This window comes from Anabrus simplex, chromosome 1 (genome assembly GCF_040414725.1).
Source record: "Anabrus simplex isolate iqAnaSimp1 chromosome 1, ASM4041472v1, whole genome shotgun sequence".
Classification (NCBI taxonomy): domain Eukaryota; kingdom Metazoa; phylum Arthropoda; class Insecta; order Orthoptera; family Tettigoniidae; genus Anabrus; species Anabrus simplex.
The window spans coordinates 495,056,577-495,078,331 of NC_090265.1; the positions used below are offsets into that span (position 1 = coordinate 495,056,577).

Sequence of the window (21,755 nt, forward strand, 5' to 3'; positions counted from 1 at the left end):
TTACTTACTTACTTACTTACTTACTTACTTACTTACTTACTTACTTACTTACTTACTTACTTACTTACTTACTTACTTACTTACTTACTTACTTACTTACTTACTTACTTACTTACTTACTTACTTACTTACTTACTTACTTACTTACTTACTTACTTACTTACTTACTTACTTACTTACTTACTTACTTACTTACTTACTTACTTACTTACTTACTTACTTACTTACTTACTTACTTACTTACTTACTTACTTACTTACTTACTTACTTACTTACTTACTTACTTACTTACTTACTTACTTACTTACTTACTTACTTACTTACTTACTTACTTACTTACTTACTTACTTACTTACTTACTTACTTACTTACTTACTTACTTACTTACTTACTTACTTACTTACTTACTTACTTACTTACTTACTTACTTACTTACTTACTTACTTACTTACTTACTTACTTACTTACTTACTTACTTACTTACTTACTTACTTACTTACTTACTTACTTACTTACTTACTTACTTACTTACTTACTTACTTACTTACTTACTTACTTACTTACTTACTTACTTACTTACTTACTTACTTACTTACTTACTTACTTACTTACTTACTTACTTACTTACTTACTTACTTACTTACTTACTTACTTACTTACTTACTTACTTACTTACTTACTTACTTACTTACTTACTTACTTACTTACTTACTTACTTACTTACTTACTTACTTACTTCCTTCCTTCCTTCCTTCCTTCCTTCCTTCCTTCCTTCCTTCCTTCCTTCCTTCCTTCCTTCCTTCCTTCCTTCCCTCCTTCCTTCCCTCCTTCCTTCCCTCCTTCCTTCCTTCCTTCCTTCCTTCCTTCCTTCCTTCCTTCTTTTGCGGATATGATCGAGTCTAGTCTTGGCGTGATAGTATAATCTGATCTTACCTTATTTGAGTCTTGTCTTTTCTTTATTTGATCGTAGGTGGGGTGATTCAGTATTACTTTATGGTAGGTCCTATTGTATGTGATCCAGACTTAGTCAGCCTTAACTTAGGAGGGTCTTATTAGAGAGTTGGTTAAGAGTAATTGTGAACTTTTGATTTTCAAGTGAGAAGTGAACTTAGTTATAACGTTACAGTGGACAGAGAACTAAACGAACTTAAGTTTGGATATAATACGGAAATATTAGATATCAGGAAGCGACAGTAACTTCACAAGGGAGAGAGATAAAAACGTGTGCGCTTGAGCACCGCAGTTTCGCAGATACAGAAACAATAACTTATCCAGAACAGTTTCGGGAATGGTTCTGTCGTGGCAACCTCATCGGGGTTCGAATTGTGACGTTAAACTGTGATTATCTAAAGATACTTTGGGGAGATTAGCGGTGTGAAATAGGCCGCAGATAGGGATAGAACTGTGGCCTTTATGAGATGTCGGAGTGGTTAAGAAACTCATGAGCGGAGCAAAGTATGAAGTAAAGCGGGTAACTATGTGGGTAATATCGTGACCATAGCACTTGTTACCAGGCCACGAGAGCAGATAAATTGAGAATTGAATTGTATTTTTCTACACGAAGACGCAGCGAGCTGGTGCGGCACGAGTAAAGATCAGGGAAGCTGGTGATGAGATATGGACCTCAGACTCTGTTTTGAGATAAAGGAAGGGCCCAGTGTTGCAGAAACACCAACAGTCATCGTGCCAGAATAGACCATCCCGGTCCAAGAGTAATGCTGTTGGGAGAAGGATGAGTACAGTACCAAATTTATGTCAATAACGTAGTGCTTGTGTAAATGCCTAGCAGGATGTGTGAATAGATAAATGTTCAGATCATTACGGATAATAGTTTAATGTTTTCATTTTAATAGAATAAGTGGGTTTCAATTCATTTTAATGTTCATTTGTTTTACTGGGGAATTTTCATGTCAGTTTATGGGAATCACTTGTGTTGGACTAATGTAAATATGGGAAATATAACTTAAAGCCAATTAAGAATAATTAGATGGGAATGTATTAGCAAATAATGTTCACTTGCCATAAAAATAATGTCATGTTCTTGGGAAGATAATTTAAATTGCATACTATTGTGTTATGATAGGAGTAGTGAGTGTGTTTGAGTCTCGGGGATGATTTATTCCAATGTGAAACTAGTTAACTATTTAATTGCAGAGTTGTCAGATTTATTTGTGATTGAGGGTGATCTTGACTTAATGGAGATAATGACATCGGGAGATCGTTGGTTCAGTGCGAAGTTTTGAGTTCGATCGTGAGACGAGGTTGTGCATGTTGATTGTTAAATATATTTCTTTGTAAATGCCATTACTAGATTTCAGGTGTTTGGAGAATGTGGACTGAGGAAACGTCACTGGAAGTGATGAGCCGACTTTATTGTGTTTCGATCATCATACAATTTAACTTAATGCAGAGTGTTTGCTTTATACAGCAATATCTTGAGAATGAAATTCATGACATGAATGTCTTCAAATGAGTTATGTTGGATTAAATGAAGGTTATTCATCGAGTTGGGCTAGCGCGGCTAGAGAGTGTGCGTAGGCCTAGGTGCGAGAATAGAGCCCTATTTGTTTATTCGCGTCCAGGGCTACAACTAATCAGTCGTGATAATATACTTGCATATCTTCTGCAAATCGTTTGAAATGAAACTAGATTAATTGACGAGTAAAAATGCGGGATCATCTAAATTAGCCTGATATCAGTGCGAGAGGGATGATGATGATTGTTCTTATTTTATGTTATGTGTATAGAACAACGTTTGCGATTTGAATTCAGATAGGCATTGTCAGCATGTGTGAATGAGTTCTGCGAGAATGAAACTATGTCATTTTTATTGATGTAAAAGGGTTGACACTATGTTTTAGAGGTTATGTGCGCATTAGTGCTTTTTATGTGTTTCATTTTACCATGTAAATATTTGTGTGTGCTTGTTTATTTGAATCCATGTGTTTGGGAGTATATTTTGATTGTATGCGTGTGTTTTATTTAGTTAAGATAGCGTGGATCCACTCAGTACCTGATCTTTTCCGTGGTATAAATACATTTTTCGCAGATAATATAGGCCTATTAATATCTTCAACAGCTCTAAATATATATTTTTTCAGTTTGTTTTATGTCGCACCTATGCAGATGGGTCTTCTAAATAACTGATACTCATAAATCAATAATACGGTATTTCGTCAACAGTTTTTTCAAGATTTGGCGTACTTTGATTCCGATCTTGGAGTGAAAAATAACTATCTCTTGAGTCAATACATTTCAGAAGAATCGATCGAACTTCTTTACTACAGACCGACAGGCCTACTATTAATGCCATTCCTGGAAGACATCATCTCGACTCTCAAAGAATAAATTCCATACCACGAGGAAAAAAGTTCGTCCCTGCAACTCGTCATCCTTCACTTCTCTGATGTTCCCTTTGAAAAAATCAGATGCTTTGTGAACTTCTACAAGGAGGACCTTAGTAACCCAATGGAAGATCTAATTAAAGCCGAGTGGGACTGTGGAGACTGAAGTGACCGGTCAGCACCGAAATTCCCAGCAACAGCCACGAATGGCCTAGCAATCTGCCCCTTATACCTAACATTTTAAATTTGCTCTGTATCACGGCCATCTTGCCCGTGACCACAGCAACAGCGGAGAGAAGACGCCGGGCTGAGTGGCTTAGACGGTTGAGGCGCTGGCCTTCTGACCCCAACTTGGCACGTTCGATCCTGGTTCAGTCCGGTGGTATTTGAAGGTGCTCAAATACGTAAGCCTCGTGTCGGTAGATTTACTGGCACGTAAAAGAACTCCTGCGGGACTAAATTCCGGCAACCTCGGCGTGTCCGTAAACAGTAAAAGAAATAGTTAGTGGGACGTAAAGCCATTAACATCATCATTATTATTATTATTATTATTATTATTATTATTATTATTATTATTATTATTATTATTATTAACAGTGGAGAGGAGCTTCTCTACACCGAGACTCCACTGAACTTACTTGAGGAGCACCACTGGGCAGGACAGGTTCACTGGACTCGCTTTCCTGTACATACACCACCTTGTAGAAGTAACCAAATCCGAAATAATCACTATCACAGAGTCGCATGCCCGGCGCTTTCAGTTAAGTTTATAGGTGAGTTGATTACTTTCAGTTAATTTGCACCATAATATTTCAACTCTGTGTCTGCATGAAAGACTTCTATATCGGTGATGGTCACATGTAATACCCCAACGGCATTTCGTGTCTGGCCAACCCACCTCAAAAAATAAATAAAAAATACTTTGTACCCATACGAGACCGGAATTTTTCAACACTTTCAAATAAGCGAGAACTGAGCCGGGATAACTGAGTGATAATATTGTAATTTTTTGACATTTTTGATAATATTGTAATTATATTTACGTACCACTAACTAAGATTTTCTGAGTTGCCGGAATTGTATTCCGTAGGAGTTGTTTACGTGCTAATAAATCTACCGACAAGAAGTAGGAGTATTTGAGCACCTTCAAATACCACCAGACTGAGCTGGGACTGAACCCGCCTGTTTGAGGTCAGAAAGTCAGCGCTCTACCATCTGAACCACGGACTCAATAACCACTTGCTATTGTCACATTGCATAGATAATGCGTATTGTCTCTGAACGTTTCCTCCCCACTTAACTGCTGGATCAGTATCAATACGGTCACGAACAAGAGTACCGTCTGTTTTCCTTTAAGTGAAAGGGAAACAAATGTGCTGAAGTGTTCGTCAGAGTAAAAGGGGGACAAGGGGAGCGGGATTCGACTTGAAAATGTAGGAGAGGGGGGACAGGGGCAGCCTAGAGCGCGAGGTGGGAGAGGAGAAAGGTTAGTATACCAGTGTACAAGTCTCAAGTCAGGTTCTCTACAGAAGATAATCGCAGTCAGCTGAGAGGATCGTACTTGTTCCAACCCAGTAATAATGCTACTGTTATAAGAGTAACATGTGCCGTGTTAAGTGGCAAGTTCCATGGAGCTTTGCTTACGTGTCATCGTCTTTCTGACAAGTGATTGTTCTTCGTAATGAAGCAACAACTGACGATAATGTTAAATTACAAGTGACTTTTTTATATGAAGGTGAAATTTTAGTGCTACATTGTTGAAGATTATGGCATTGTTGGAATCATGCTTGTGCTGCAGTCTATTGGTAGCTTCCGCTATTGCTGGAGTGTATGCTGTGGTACGTAAACATTCATTTTTTTGTTAAATTGCAGTGAAATCCATTTTTCACTTCTGAAGTATGATGCCTAACGAGTAAGTGCTTAGTGTTAACGCGTGTATTTCTGTATAATCGGCTTTTCGTGTAGTCTGGAAGATTGGATTCTGTTCTTTTATGAATTCTGACAGGGAGATTAATCGTAACAATAATTAGCTGCCTGGAAGGGGACGTGGAAAACTGCTGACCACAAAACAGTTTACTATTTATCATCGGTGTAATAAATTTTAACGTTTTATTTCTAGACGAACCTTGATAACATTAACCGTTTATGGAAAGTAGATTATTAGCTGTATAAAAATTCGAGTTCATAAGCAATACCGATAATGGAATAGATTTGAGGAAGGTCTGGTTGTTGGTGTGTAAACTTTGACTATAGGAAGAGTTTGTCAGGTTGAGCCTCATTTTGAGAATCCCTTATACGGAGAAAATAAATATTTGATTCCTGCGTTTAATAAGATTAATATATGCATGACGCTTCAAATAATGAAGTAGGGGAAAATATTACGTGTGTGTTGAAGAACAGAACATATCGACAGTTACGAGATCGTGGCAGAACTCGTCAAAATAATTTAGTCCGCACCCTGTTTGCTGCATGCTCATTTTCTTCGTTCTCTGCTTCGCCACGAGAAAGTACAGTTGACTATATAGGATCAATTTTGACCTAAAGTTAATTATTTTTAAAAACTTAAGATAGATCTGGATAAAAATATATAGTTTTATCGTGTACACTACCTCAGTGCGATGATTTGACTTTTCTTTTCATCATTACTGCATCTCATACAGTTTGCGAACTAAACTTCATTCAGTTTCAATCCTATCATGGGCGCCCGCAAGGGGCGGCAAGGGGGGGGGGGGGGGCGCTTGCCCCCCCCCCCCCTGGAATTTTAAAAAGTTGATGTTCAATTGTTTAATATCATACCAGATTATTTCATAAACTGAACTTGCTGACAGTCATTTAGCATATGTTATATTCGCAAATTTCTGTAAACAATTTAATGTTGCTGACGTTATATTGGTATTTATATTCAAGAAAATTGTTAGTGTGCCCCCCGTTGGAAAAGATCCTGCGGGCGCCCATGAATCCTATAATTAAAAAGTATTAAGAAAGTTTCATTACGATTAATGTAATGATATGCTTTATTTTTTTATTATTTTTCATAGATGTTTGTATAGCTTGTTACAGTTTGTTCAGTTGGTACAGTTTGATATATAATTATCTGATATCTTAGAATCTGACATTCTATTTCTCAGCCAGACTTAACGCTTCCGTGAGACTTCAGACGCAATATCAATGGGAATGGGTGTGCCCACATGTTTACTTTGTCAAGGACGAGTTCTTTAGACAAAAGAACAACGAAATGTGGAAACAAGTCTTCGTAGAAAGTGGTTGATGCAACAGGAAGTTGCTGTGAAACTAACACGGTTCCTGAGAGATGACAGAAACTAGACTTCCTGATTTTAGAGAGGCCTGTGTGAGTAATAACAACCTCGGTAAAATATGCTCATCTTCGGGCATTTTTTTAAGTGATGTCTGTTCGTGGCGTCGACCTCTGTAGTAGATCTTTAGCGACTACTTGCACCATATGATATGAACCTGCGTGTAATTGTAATTGCGGAAGTGTAGAGCGTTGAATGCGAGGAAAGGAACGTTAAAAGGACGACGCAAACACCCAGTCCCCAGGCCAGGGATACTAATCATTTACAATTAAAAACCCCTGACCCGGCCGGGAATCGAACCCAGTGGACGCGTTGCCCCCTACACCGCGGGGCCGGACATCTTCGGGGATAGTTCAGATACAAGGACCAAGGCTCGAATTCCAGCTGTGACAGTGGCCTGCCCAACTCCCTCTCCCAGCCCCAAAATAATTTTCATTCTACATTCTTGACAGGAGCTACGATAATGCAGTCTCAGATAAAATAATCCACATATTATGTGCAAGAGACTGATAGCCGTTTTGCCGGGTGGACCGGTATTTCAAAACATTTCTCGAAGTGTTTAAAATGTTTACTCGATGTATGTATGTTTAGTCCTCGGCCCGAAGGCTGGTTGGAACCTCAACAGTTCCGCCATCAGCTGTCATAGATGGCCTAGGCATCACTGAAGAGGCGTACTAGGGAAATGAGGAGTGAGGTAGTTTCCTGTTGCTTTCCTCTCGATCCAATACTAAATGTTTTGCTAAATAATAATGTGAGTTACTACATTCTGAATGCATTGGCTCGTTGATTTTCACGTAGGCCTAGTGCACATTTTGATCGCTATATTGGAGTTGTGTATCCCGTCTTGACGGGTTGGATTTTGTATTTGAAGCAGGAACGGCATCCAGCGGAGATGAGTGGCAGCAGAACAGGCAAAGTATGTCTCGTCTAACATCAATAGCTGTAACGTTATTGTTGATAAATGTTTGACAGTGTAGGCCCTCACATTTGGTTTTCTACCGGCTCTGCGATATTAAGGCATTCGACGCCTAAGCTTTCAACCTCATCCCCCTTCTTTTCTGATTTAGTTTTCCCATATTCTTCTTCCTTTGCGTTTTTATTCTCATTTCCGTAGTCATCTTTATTTTCTTCCAGATCAATAGGGGCTAATGATCAAGCGGTTTGCAGTTTATAAAAAACAATCACTACAACTACCATTACCATAAGGATTGAACAATATTTCCACGCCAGCGATGCTCACCATTGATGAACTTCGCAATCAAATGTTGAATGATTCGTGAGTATCTCCATTGCTGTAGCCCATACGGTAAAATGTAGCATATTTTTAAAATATTAGAAATTGGATTGTCCACTTCATTACCGGTACGTACACATTTTTAGATAGAATGAATATTTCCGAAAATATTTGGAAGTTTGTGAAAAATGTAGTAGTGTCTAATATCGCTGTTATTAGTCCTCGCAAAGTAGAAACGCATGGAAAATAAAAGACAGGAAATTGTATTTTGCACAATTCTTAGTATATACAGAATTTTTATTAACGAACCGGCCCACAGTCTAAAGTTTAAGGCACCTGACTCTTACAGGGAGTCTACGGGTTAGATTCCCAGCAAGGTCGGGGATTTTTATCTGGATCTGAGGGCTGGTTTGAGGGAACAATCTGACTGAGGCCCCGATCTAGAAGCGCAGGAATAACGACCGAGGGAATTCGTGGCGCTAACTGCGTGTGATGACGATGCTGCTTGTTGTTTCAAAGGGCCTAACATCCACGTCATCGGTCCCTAACTGTACGAAATGTAACAAAAATTTAAATTTTAAAATGTATCCACGGACTAGAATTTAAAACATATGACGATGAAAAATAGTTATGGATTTAAAATAAGCAGGGAATCTAAACCGCAATGCTTTAGTTTTTTCTAAAATGACAGACAAAATCGATTAAAATAGAATAAAGCATTGCCTTGAAGTGAAATCATTCAAATTAAAAGTTTATAAACACATTACAATACAAAAACACTGGAGTAAAGCGTAGTAAACAATAAAATAAAAAAACGGATAGAAAACTCACTTTTATACGCGATAAAACAGGCTACTATCCCTCATAAAACGGATGGCATGGTCTGCTGACTGCTCGTCATCTCGTAGGATGAGGGAGATGGTACTCGGCAGTTTTAGACTACGGCGCAGATTAGCCAGGACCACGCATTCCGTAAGGATGTGTACGACGGTAAGATGACCGCCACTAGTTCACACCGGGGCGGGGGAGGTTCTCTCTTCAGCAAGTAGGAGTGCGCTGCTATACCGTGGCGGATCCGAAGATGACATACAGTAGGCCTAATACCACTGCTTCTCTCCAAGAAACCCGCAGGGAAGTCTTCCGTATCTTCGTAGTTTCTTTCATCGTTCTCACCTTATCTGGAAGAGGGATGGCCTGACACTCGATCTCCCAAAAGGACATAACCAAATGTCTTACCTGAGAAGGAATAACTACGCGCTGCCTCGTGATCTTTCATCCTTCAGGCTAAAACAGCGGTGGGTCGGTAGACCAAGACCCGTCAGGGCTGTAGCTCCATAGGGTTTGTTTTGGTTAATATTAACGAAGCAGTGTGACATTTTTCGTTCTGATTCTCTTAGCATACGGTACTAATCAAATAATATATATAGCCTAGTGGACACCTCGGCTATTACTGAATATAAATAGCGAGTTTCGAAAAAATGTATTCAGGCGTCCTGACCCCAACTTGGCAGGTTCGATCCTTGCTCAGTCCGGTGGTATTTGTAGTTGCCCAAATACGTCAGCCTCGCATCGGTAGATTAAATGGCACGCAAAACAACTCCTGCGGGTCAAAAACCCGGCACGTCGGTGACGGATTTTAATTGACTCCCCATGGTTGAACAGCTAAGGTGCTGAACTGCCAACCATGCATCACTTAGCTGCTTCAATCAATCAATCAATCAATCAATCAATCAATCAATACTGATCTGCATTTAGGGCAGTCGCCCAGGTGGCAGATATCCTGTCTGTTGTTTTCCTAGCCTTTTCTTAAATGATTGTAAAGGAATTGGAAATGTATTGAACATTTCCCTTGGTAAGTTATTCCAATCACTAACTCCCCTTCCTATAAACGAATATTTGCCCCAATTTGTCCTCTGAATTCCAACTTTATCTTCATGTTGTGATCTTTCCTACTTTTAAAGACACCACTCAAACATGCGTCTACTAATGTCATTCCACGCCATCTCTCCACTGACAACTCGGATATTTATTATTTATCGTATGGTTTACAATCACATCACAATAAAAGTACCAAAGTTATTTTCACTCGGAACGTACCACTTAGTCGAGCAGCTCGTCTCCTTTCTCCCAAGTTTCCCCAGCCCAAACTTTGCAACATTTTTGTTAACGTTACTCTTTCGTCGGAAATCACCCAGAATAAATCAAGCTGCTTTTCTTTGGATTTTTTCCAGTTCTTGAATCAAGTAATCCTGGTAAGGGTCCCATACACTGGAACATACTCTATTCGGGGTCTTACCATAGACTTATCTGCCCTCTTCTTTACATCCTTACTACAACCCCTAAATATCCTCATAACCATGTGCAGAGATCTGTACCCTTTATTTACAATCGTATTTATGTGATTACCCCAAAGAAGATCTTTCCTTATATTAACACCTAGGTACTTACAATGATTCCCAAAAGGAACTTCACCCCTTCACAACAGTAATTAAAACTAGGAGGACTTTTCCTATTTGTGAAACCTACAACTTGACTCTTAACCCCATTTATCATCATACCATTGGCTACTGTCCATCTCACAACATTATCGAGGTCATTTTCAGTTGCTCACAATCTTGTAACTCATTTATTACTCTGCACAGAATAACATCATCTGCACAAAGCCTTATCTCTGATTCCAATTCTTTACTCTTATCATTTAAATATATATAAGAAAACTTGAAGGTCCAATAATACTGCCTTGAGGAATTCCCCTCGGGTCAGATAAAGATCCGCCTACTCTAATTCTGTGAGTTCTATTTTCTAGAAATATAGCCACCCATTTAGTCACTCTTTTGTCTAGTCCAATTACACTCATTTTTACCAGTAGTCTCCCATGATCTACCCTATCAAATGCCTTAGATAGGTCAATCGCGATACAGTCCCTTTGACCTCCTGAATCCAGGATATCTGCTATATCTTGCTGGGATTCTACAAGTTGAGCTTCAGTGGAATAACCTTTCCTAAACCCGAACTGCCTTATATCGATCCAGTTATTAATTTCGCAAACATGTCTAATATAATCAGAAAGAATGCTTTCGCAAAGCTTACATGCAATGCATTTCAAACTGACTGGCCTGTAATTTTCAGCTTTATGTCTATCACCCTTTCGTTTATACACAGCAACTCTCCATTCATTTGGTATAGCCCCTTCATGCAAACAATAATCAAACAAGTACTTCAGATATGGTACTATATCCTAACCCGCTGTCTTTAGTATATACCCTGAAACCTTATTACCGGGCGAGTTGGTCGTGCGGTTAAAGGCGCGCGGCTGTGAACTTGCATCCGGGAGATAGTGGGTTCGAATCCCACTGTCGGCAGCCCTGAAGGTGGTTTTCCGTGGTTTCCCATTTTCTCACCAGGCAAATGCTGGGGATGTACTTTAATTAAGGCCACGGCCGCTTCCTTCCAACTCCTAGGCCTTTCCTATCCCATCGTCGCCATAAGACCTATCTGTATCGGTGCGACGTAAAGCCCCTAGCAAAAAAGTAAAAACCCTTATCAATTCCAGCTGCTGTTTTAGTTTTCAATTTTTGTATCTTATTGTAAATGTCATGGTTATCATAGCTAAATATTAATACTTTTAGTATTAGTCACCTCCTCTATCTGGACATTATCCTTGTAACCAACAATCTTTACTTACTGCTGACTGAATACTTCTGCCTTTTGAAGATCCTTGCATACACACTCCCCTTGTTCATTAATGATTCCTGGAATGTCCTTCTTGGAACCTGTTTCTGCTTTAAAGTACCTATATATATCCTTCCATTTTTCACTAAAATTTGTATGACCGCCAATTATGCTTACCATCATGTTATCGTTTCCTGAATTCTTTGCTAGACTCAATTTCCTAGTAAGTTCTTTCAATTTCTCCTTACTTCCACAGTCATTTCCAACTCTCTCTTTCCAACCTGTGCCTCTTTCTTAGTCTCCTTATTTTTCTGTTATAATTTTGTGGATCTTTACCATTACTTACCACCTTTAAAGGCACCAACCTGTTTCCACATTCCTCAACAATTGCTTTAAATCCATCCCAGAGTCTGTTTATATTTTTATTTTTATTTACCGTTTTTCACCCATCATAGTTATTTTATAAAAACTCCCCCATGCCTGTTTTATAAGCCATATTGTACTGCCTAATAGTCCTAATTTTGATACCTTCCTTTCTATCCCATTTATTTTTAACTACGACAAAAACAGCTTCGTTATCACTAATACAATCTCTTAGTTCTGTTTCTCTATAGTCTATTACTTCGGTTTCTCTATAGAGCTCATCTGGTTTTACCAGCACCACGTACAGAATATTCTTCCGTCTAGTTGGTTCCATCATTTTCTGAATCAGCTGCCCTTCCATGTTAACTTATTTGCCATTTGTTGGTCATGCTTCCTGTCGTTTTCATTACCTTCCCAATTGACATTTGGTAAATTAAGATCACCCGCTACAATCACGTTCTTTTCCATATCGTTTCCCCACATAGCTGATTATCTTATCAAGTAATTCTGAATCAGCGTCAGCGCTACCCTTTCCCGTTCTGTACACTCCAAAAACATCCTTATCTTTAGAGATGAGCCTTACACCTAGAATTTCATGTTTGTCATCTTTAACTTTTTCTTAGCTTACAAATTTTTCTTTCACCAAAATGAATACTCCCCCTGCTACCATTCCTATCCTATCTCTACGATACACACTCCAGTTCCGTGAGTATTTCTGCATCCATTATATGCTTTCTCAGCCATGATTCAACTCCTGTTACAATATCTGGTAAGTATGCAGGGTTATTCACCTAAGGTGTTACACGGAAATAACGTCTAAACCATTAAAGATATAGGTATTCTGTTTTCATATTCATAAATGATACCTAGGGACTTGTAAAATAATGTGCTGCGTATTCTCATGGGATGATTAATAACCGAGATATTACTAACTCCATATTTTAAAATAGAACGGCACAAATTCGTGCAGCTGGCCTAATAGTTCAATAGCGTACAAGTTCAAATATGTTAGTATTTTCAAAATCGGACAGTTACTTTCGGAAATATAAATAAAAACCGTATTTGGGCTTTTGCGTGCCGCATCAGACGGCGTACGTTCGACCAAGGACGAATTGGCACGCAAGTTATATCCTGGCATTGTTTCCAACCACAGAACGGATACTAGGCATGTACTATAAACTATCGTACACAAAATGTGATGTACCGTAACATAACCTGGGTGTGCAATGTTATTGTATGACTGGCAAACACACAACGAGGAAGGAAGATTAAAGTTGTTTGTTTTGTTTGGTTTTGAAATCGATGTGTAACAGGTTGCGCTCAGTTTGGCGTCTTTCCCCACGGATGAGAATGGGAAGGATTTGTAAAGGACGTTGGTCGTGGCCTATCTCAAATGTACCAAGTCAAAGTAATTGTTTTATTCCTTTTAAAAACGTTAACCCTCCCTGTCCTGTCATACACACTTTGCAAACCCATCACATGTGTACGATACGCTTACATGCCTGGTATCCATTCTGTGGCTGCAATCACACCCAGGAAATTACCTGGGTGTCAATATGCCCTTGCTCGACCGCACGCAGTCTAGTGCGGAATGCAAAATCGCGCATGTTGTTCGTACTGATATCTCAGAAAGTGACTGTCCGATTTTGAAAATACATATTTGAACTTGTACGCAGTTGAACTTTTAGGCCAGATGCACGAATTTGTGCCGTTTCATTTAAAAATATGGAGTTAGTATTAATACTGTATCTCTGTTATTAATCACCCCATGAGAATACGTAGCACATTATTTTACAAGACCCTGGGTATCATTTACGAATATGAAATCAGAATACCGATGTCTTTAATGGTTTAGACATTATTTCCGTGTAACACCTCAGGTGAATAACCTTGTATATCTGTTCAATTACTTAATTCTATTCCTTTCTTTACAATACTTCTACAGTTCAGCATAAACATTTTTGTCATCCCTACTTGACTTCCAGATCCCTGTACTCTTATCATCGCTCCCCAGACCACCCCGTTTCCCTGAAAGTACCTCCCTATAATCTTTCTAAACAAATTTCCTAACTTATACCTACCACTGCGGTTTAAGTGAAGGCCATCTGAGCGCAGATCCCTATCTCCTACCCACCCATTAGGATCTAGAAATCTCATTCCCAGTTTCCCACATACCCACTCCATAGTCTCATTTAAATCCTCAATCATCTTCAAGTCAGTATCCCTCCTACACAGTATTTCACTGATAACAATCTCTGCTTTCTTAAACTTACCCGTGCTGCATTTACCAGATCCCGCACATCCCCAACTATGTTGGTACTTACACCTGCTTGCCTTACGTTGTTGGTACCAACGTGAAACACTACTACCTTCTCCTTTCCCTCCTCCTTCTCTTCTACTTTCCTCAACATCTGCCTTAACCTAATTCCTGGATAACACTCTACTCGATTCTCATTCATCCATACAGTTTCCCCACATGTCTAACAGTGGAATCCCCCATAACAGGAGCCTCAACCCTACCCACCTCATTTGATCTCCTCCCCTCCTGATCACCCCTATCTTTCCTCACTGTTGCAGAAGCTACTTCCTCCTCCCTTTTCTCCCTCCCACGATCCTATTCCACCTGTCTTTTCCTATCCTCTGTTCTTCATTTCCCTTTTCTACCTTTTCCTTTCTTCCTACTTCCACATTTCTCAGCAACAGTTCTCTGTTCCTCATTTTCCCTTTGTTGTTCTACCTGTAGTGACTCGTACCGATTTCTCCCAGACACCTGTCCTGAATTCTGATCCTGAATAGAACTCTTAGGCTGCAATCTCCTGCGTGTTCTTCATTTTAGTAGGATTCATGTTTCAACAACTACAGAACTACACTTTATAACCGATACCGAAGCCTCGGTTAAAATAATATATTCGATTATAACACAGAAAAATATACGAAGAAAATTAAATAAAAAATTGTTCAAATAAATTTTGTAAAATATTAAATCGCACGACTGATAATTAATTAACTTCACGCAAGAGAGCTCGTTCAAAACTGAGTCGACTAACTGTTCCTACTCCACCGTATTATTGGCAATATACACTGTTGTCGAATAAATGTGCGACAAAAGTAAACTGTTCTGCAAAATTTGTGCCTAATACGGTCTCAGGTACACAACAAGAAAGTATCGTTTTCTAACTAAAATATGATATTTTGACATCAATTTTCATTGCTGTAATTATTTCAAAATAATTTGGTGCAGGGGTTTTGTGAAGAGCGTGTCGTAGTATTACGAGAGACGGCAAGTTGTACTATGTTACACTCAACACAATAAACTGCTGATAGATGCAATCAAGTGGCCAAAAAACATAACAAAAATGCTTTTTTGACTGATTCTACAAAATCGCCATAATAATGTCCGTACAGTGTGACATTAGACTACATACGTACGGTATGTATGTAAGTTTTTAATTATTATTTTTTTTTTTTTTTGTGAGGCGTCTGAGGGGCCCCTTAAAGGGTCGGGGCCGCCTGCATTGCAGGGCCCAACGTTACGCCCCTGAGCAATAGGTTTCTGCAGTTTCCTTTTTATCGCATAACCTCTGCTGGTGCTGTTTGAGGGCTCGACCAGCCTGTGAGACGATGACCTAACTAACGTACAGACAAGTACATCGTCATAGGCCATCACCAAGACGGCCCCGGTGCATCCCTGCATTTCCGCATAAAGCTGTAGGCTCCTTTTCTATGTTTACGAAGTCACGTTAAACTACAGGCATACTTTTAAAATAAATATATTAAAATATAGGAGGAGATAAAGCATGGAGGGAGAGGCGATCGGCCACTCGGCTATCAAGTTCCACGACCAAGTTCGAATAACAGCTGAACGTCAAGGTCATTAGATAACAAAGATATTATTCCGCTGTTATTTTAAGTATACGGAATCAGTCTTCTTCGCGAAATACTGTATACTGATGTATGGCGGTGCTCACGTACTAAAGAACTGCAAAGAAACAAGAATAATCTATAGGTGGGAAAGAGGTATGTACAATTGAGGACGAACTTTATAACTTTACACTTCTGTTAAGTTATTAAACAGAAAATGGAAGAATCCAGGAAAAATAGCAAAATTATGTAACATCACCAGAGGAATATCCGGCTCCATGGCTAAATGGTTCACGTACTGGCCTTCGGTCCAAAGGGCCCCGGGTTCGATTCCCGGCTGCGTGCGAGATTTTAACTTTCATCGGTTAATGTATCGTCTTCATCATAGGTAGGGCCTCATTCTCACAGACGCGCAGGCCGCTTATCAGGCGTCAACTCGAAAGACCTGCACCAGACCTTTCCAGAAGCCACACTCCATTAAACATTAACTAGAGGAATGCTGAAAACAGAAGATACATGAAGCTAATAGTAAGACGGGGTATCCTAGACTCAATAACGTAGTTGAAGTATTGAAAATACCTCAAATGTCTAGATTTGCCTAGTCATTAAAGATGCATCCAAGGAGTATTTGTGTTAAATATACGTAAAGAATATTTAATTATTTTTGTAACATTGTTTTAGTATTTGTATAAACAAAGTACCCGCGGTTTTTGTTACGATTAGGCAATAACAGTGAGTACTCTCTCCTCAGTTGCTATTCGCCCGTGATTGGGAGAGAAGACTAGTCAATCAATTAATTCATTCATTTTGTTTTAAGTAATTTTCTGCCTGTCCGAGGCAGTAAAGGCGTGCTCGGTTCACCCGGAAGGACGTAGGTTCTATTCCCCATCGGGAAGTCGAACAGTGTAAGAAACGCTATTTCCACTTCTGTAGCGGCACACGGTCCTGAGGTTCATTCATCTTATACCAAAATTGAGTACCAGGTGGGGGCAAAGGAGGCCAAGCATAGAGCTGACCACTCTATCCCTCTGAAATGCCAAAGTACGAAGCCTTTACCTTCCACTACCCCCCATGGGCCTTTATGGTCTGTACGGAGATAGCTTTGTTTTCACTACTAATCTGAAGGGTCATCTTCGGAGGAACTGTTGCTATGGGTCTATGGTTGTGAATGAAAGTATGAAATAAAACAGAAGTTATTATTCCTGGGCAAAATTGGCCCTGTCTTCATTTTCCTAATATGATGAATACCTTCCGAGTTCAAGATGGCGATTTTGATCCTGGATCAGTTCGGTGGTATTTGGAGGGGCTCAAATACGTCAGCCTCTTGAAGGTAGATTTTGATATATAAAAGAACTCCTGCGGGATGACATTTGGCACCTCATTTATTCCAAAAACTGTAAAAGCAGTTAATGGGAGCAACACCTATTATTATTATTATTATTATTATTATTATTATTATTATTATTATTATTATTATTATTATTTGCTAGTGGCTTTACGTCGCGCCGACACAGATAGGTCTTATGGCGACGATGGGATAGGAAAGGCCTAGGAGTTGGAAGGAAGCGGCCGTGGCCTTAATTAAGGTACAACCCCAGCATTTGCCTGGTGTGAAAATGGGAAACCACGGAAACCATCTTCAGGGCTGCCGACAGTGGGATTCGAACCCACTGTCGCCCGTATGCAAGCTCGCAGCCGCGCGCCTCTGTCCGCACGGTCAACTCACCCGGTAATATTATTATTATTATTATTATTAGTAGTAGTAGTAGTAGTAGTAGTAGTAGTAGTAGTAGTAGTAGTTCGTAGCCGTAAGACATATCTGTGTCGGTGCGACGTAAAGCAAATAGCAAAAACAAAGTAGTAATAGTAGTAGTATTTCTCAGAACGAACTTAAGTTTTTCACAATAATTCTTTGATTTCTTTTCCATTTCCTTTCAGCCGTTCTATTTCGTGACTATAGCCGTACTGCCCGAAATATATATCTATTTTAGCCTAGACCAGTATTTCCTCTAGTAGATACAGAATAGTCGATAGGTTCCCTTCATTGCCCACCTCGTCGCTGCCTGTGCTTAGCCATAAACACATCATTTATTCTATCTCATGCTGTCATCACTTCGACATATCGTGAAGCAATACTTCTACGACCAGCATTGACCTTTAATCGCATTAAACCGGGCGAGTTGGCCGTGCGCGTAGAGGCGCGCGGCTGTGAGCTTGCATCCGGGAGATCGTAGGTTCGAATCCCACTATCGGCAGCCCTGAAGATGGTTTTCCGTGGTTTCCCATTTTCACACCAGGCAAATGCTGGGGCTGTACCTTAATTAAGGCCACGGCCGCTTCCTTCCAACTCCTAGGCCTTTCCTATCCCATCGTCGCCATAAGACCTATCTGTGTCGGTGCGACGTAAAGCCCCTAGCAAAAAAAAAAAAATCGCATTAAAATGCTCTTCTCAAATTTTATGAGCGACTCTACATTAGCGTTTTCAGATTCTGCGTGTGAAACATGCCTGGATTTGAAGCCAGCTTTGTGTTCTTCACATAGACTGCCTATATACAGTACTATCTGCCTAGATACCGGTATCTCACCACAGAACTACATTCCGGCTCTGATTTGCTCCATGTGGCTCAGTAGTACTTATATCTTCACGGATGGTTCCAAATTCTAACTCGGTGGGATATGCATATTACTGTCAACAAAAGGGTAATGTGGTATCTTCAAACTACCGCCCGAAACCTCTATTTATACAGCGGAAATTTTAGCTATACCTGTATGTGCTGCACTTCGTTTTTGTCACTTCCTCGTTTCCCATTTTCTCACCAGGCAAATGCTAGGGCTGTACCTTAAGACAACGGCTGCTAGCTTCTCAGTCTTAGTTCTTTGCCTTCCTTGCGTCGCCGAAAACCTCTGTGTTAGTGCGACGTTAAACCACTAGAAGACAAATACCAGCATTTCAAAGAACCCCTCTGGAACAAAAAATGCCAGCATCTCGGCGTCTCCCAAAACCGCAAAGGTAGTAAAACCAATAAAATTAGTATTACTTACGCATAAGATTATTTATTTTTTATTTTTTATGAGATGATGATTATGAGATAGGGAGAGGGTGAAACCTGGTGTCGGCACATAGCCTACTCCTGTCGAATAACACAGAGGCTGAAGGCTTAAAGTTTTCCGACGGACGAATCACCATCAGCAGCGTCATATCCCTTCACTCCATATGAATACTGCGGAGAGGTGTGTAATTGAATCCATGCTTTTGGCACACAACCTAGTGATCAGCAATTGTATACCACCTCTCATACCCTGCCGGTAAATCCTAATGGTGACAATTTTTTTCCACCAATGGGTCTCGAACCGACTAACCACGGTGTCAGACCATATAGACTTTACGATCATGGGCACCAGGTGGTCTTACGCATAAGATGATGCTGATTTTAACTTTTTCAAAGCAAGCGAACTTGTTCTAAATGACTGTTGATGTGTAATCATTAGACAGAGAATCGCCTCGTCTGTATGGAATATAGTAACGAGACTTGCAACGCCAAGGGGCCTGTCCAAAGCTTTACGTCCCATCAACAGCGTCGTATACCCTCATTCCATATGAACATTGCAGAGAGGTTTGTAACTGAATCCAGGCTTTTGGCACGCAATCTGTTAGAGATTGCATACCATCATCTCTCCTACCCTGCCTGCCAACATTCTGATGGTGAAAATAATTTCGACCAACGGAACTCGAGCCGGCTAACCTCGGTGTCACACCATATAGACTTAACGCCTTAATGATCATGGCCACCAGGCAGGCTATTGGAAGGAAATATCTTTCTCCGTCTTACTTCTTCATACTTCGAATTGGGATGTCTGGGTCCCGGAAGTTTATTTCCAGCTTCTTGTAAAGCGATAACAACGTCATTGTACACATTATTTAGATGTTATACACAACGCGTAATTCCTACCTGGAGGTTTTCAACATAAATATCTTGTGAATCAGTGCAGTTGATGTGTTCGTTATGAATGCCATTGACACTCGGTGTTTCGTTGATAAAGCGCCTCATTAACCCTTCTGGGTGGTTTTCAGGATGTGATCTTGTACTGGCTCTAATAAAAAATACTTTAACTCAGTAGTCTAGTGGAAGTGTGATAAGCTGCCAGCTCCGGAGGCTCGGGTTCAATTCCTGGCTCTGCCACGAAATTTGAAACGTGGTATGAGGGCTGGAACGGGGTCCACTCAGCCTCGAGAGGTCAACTGAGTAGATGGGGTTCTGTTCCCACCTCACGCATCCTCGAAGTGGTTTTCCGTGGTTTCCCCACTTCTATTCCAAGCAAATGCCGAGAGTGTAAACAACTTAAGGCCACGGCCGTTTCCTTCCCTCTTCCTTGTCTATCCCTTCCGATCTTCCCATCCCCCCACAAGGTCCCTGTTCAGCATAGCAGGTGAGGCCGCCTGGATGAGGTACTGGCCTCCTTCCCAGTTGTATCCTCCGACCCAGTCTCATGCTCCTTAAGGCGGTAGAGGTGGGATCCCTCGCTGAGTCCGAGTGAAAAACCAACCCTGGAGAGTAAACGGATAAAAAAGAAAGATCTGCTGATGCAGTAGCTTCCTCTATGGATGAGTGGTAGATTTTCGGCTTCTGGACCCCAAGATAGCGGGTTCAAATCCGACAGAGGTAGTCGGATTTTCGAAGGGCGGAAAGAAGTCCACACGTCGACATGTAAAAGGTAAATGGTGACACATTTGGCGTTTACCCGACAAAATTAATTAAAACTCAGCCATAGACGCCCAAGAGGGATTCGGTTTACTCTGCCATCTAGTAGGCCTAAAGTAAAACGGAACGTCAAAATTCACAAGCATTCAGGTGGTGTCAAATTTAAATACCTGCACATGGTAACTGAGGCCATACGATTATTATTATTATTATTATTATTATTATTATTATTATTATTATTATTATTATTCTGATGCATTACATGTAGTAAGTTGTGAAGTCATTCTACTGTGTAATATTTCTGTCATTGTCTATCTACAAACAAGCAATGAACCAGTTGCTGCCCACTGTTAGTTTAAACCAACCGTAAGATAATTAAAACTGCACGCTCAACATCTTTCTGTCAGCGTTTGTATGTTTTTTATGTAAATGTACAATAATTATGCTCAAACTGTTTCGTTTATACTGTGAATGTGTTGACTCAGGAAGTCGTAAATTACACTTACTTCTGAAGAAAGTCATCTTAGGGTCATTCGTTACCCTGGCACTACAGCCCTGCCCGAAATCCTGCAGATTACAAGGTGACGCGTGATCAGCATGCCCGTTGTTCTTCGCTTTCTAGATCAAGGCCACGATCTCATCGTGGGATAGCTCCTCAGTTGTTCTCGCGTAGGCTGAGTGGACCTCGAACCAGCCCTCAGATCCAGGTTAAAATCCCTGACCTGGCCGGGAACTGAACCTGGGCCTCCCGGTAAAATGCAGGGTTATGAGGCCGGCATTTCCCTATAGGTTATAACACAACTATATAGAAACCCGAAAGGGTAAACTAATTCAAAGAGTTTAAATTGAACTTATAATGAATATAAGTTGTTATCGAAAATGTAATTAATCTGGACTTCACCGAGTTAGCATATCGAGGCTCAATTTCGTCCCGCTGGCCCACGTTCGAATCCTGGCTCTTCCATGAATTTAAGTTGTAACGAGCTGTATTCAACATCAGGAATACAACTGCGGACAGCAATAAATTAAAATCCCAATCTCTGTTATCCTAGAAGTGATTTAGCGACCACCAACTTCAGCTCGCTGTTAAAGCCGGTATACTTTAGTGCCAAATAGGCCTACAAGTCAATGTGCAACAGTACACATGACTGGGAATTCTTTGGAATCAACAAGGGATATTTTTGATCACATTGACGACGCGCACATTCCTCTGACCTTCGTGTATGCGTGGCTTTTATCGAGGGAAAACTCTAAAAAGCAATCTTTA

At 40.2% G+C, this 21,755-nt stretch overlaps 1 protein-coding gene across 1 annotated transcript in view; it reads left to right on the forward strand.

Moving 5' to 3' along the window:
* Window positions 1–4,808: 4,808 nt before the first annotated feature.
* Rcd6 (Reduction in Cnn dots 6) overlaps window positions 4,809–21,755 on the forward strand; it is a 144,819-nt gene continuing 127,872 nt past the window's right edge. The window contains exon 1 of the mRNA XM_067144722.2: window positions 4,809–5,182. Coding sequence (XP_067000823.2) covers window positions 5,111–5,182 — 72 coding nt within the window. The 5' untranslated portion in view covers window positions 4,809–5,110. The remainder of the gene's footprint in view (window positions 5,183–21,755) is intronic.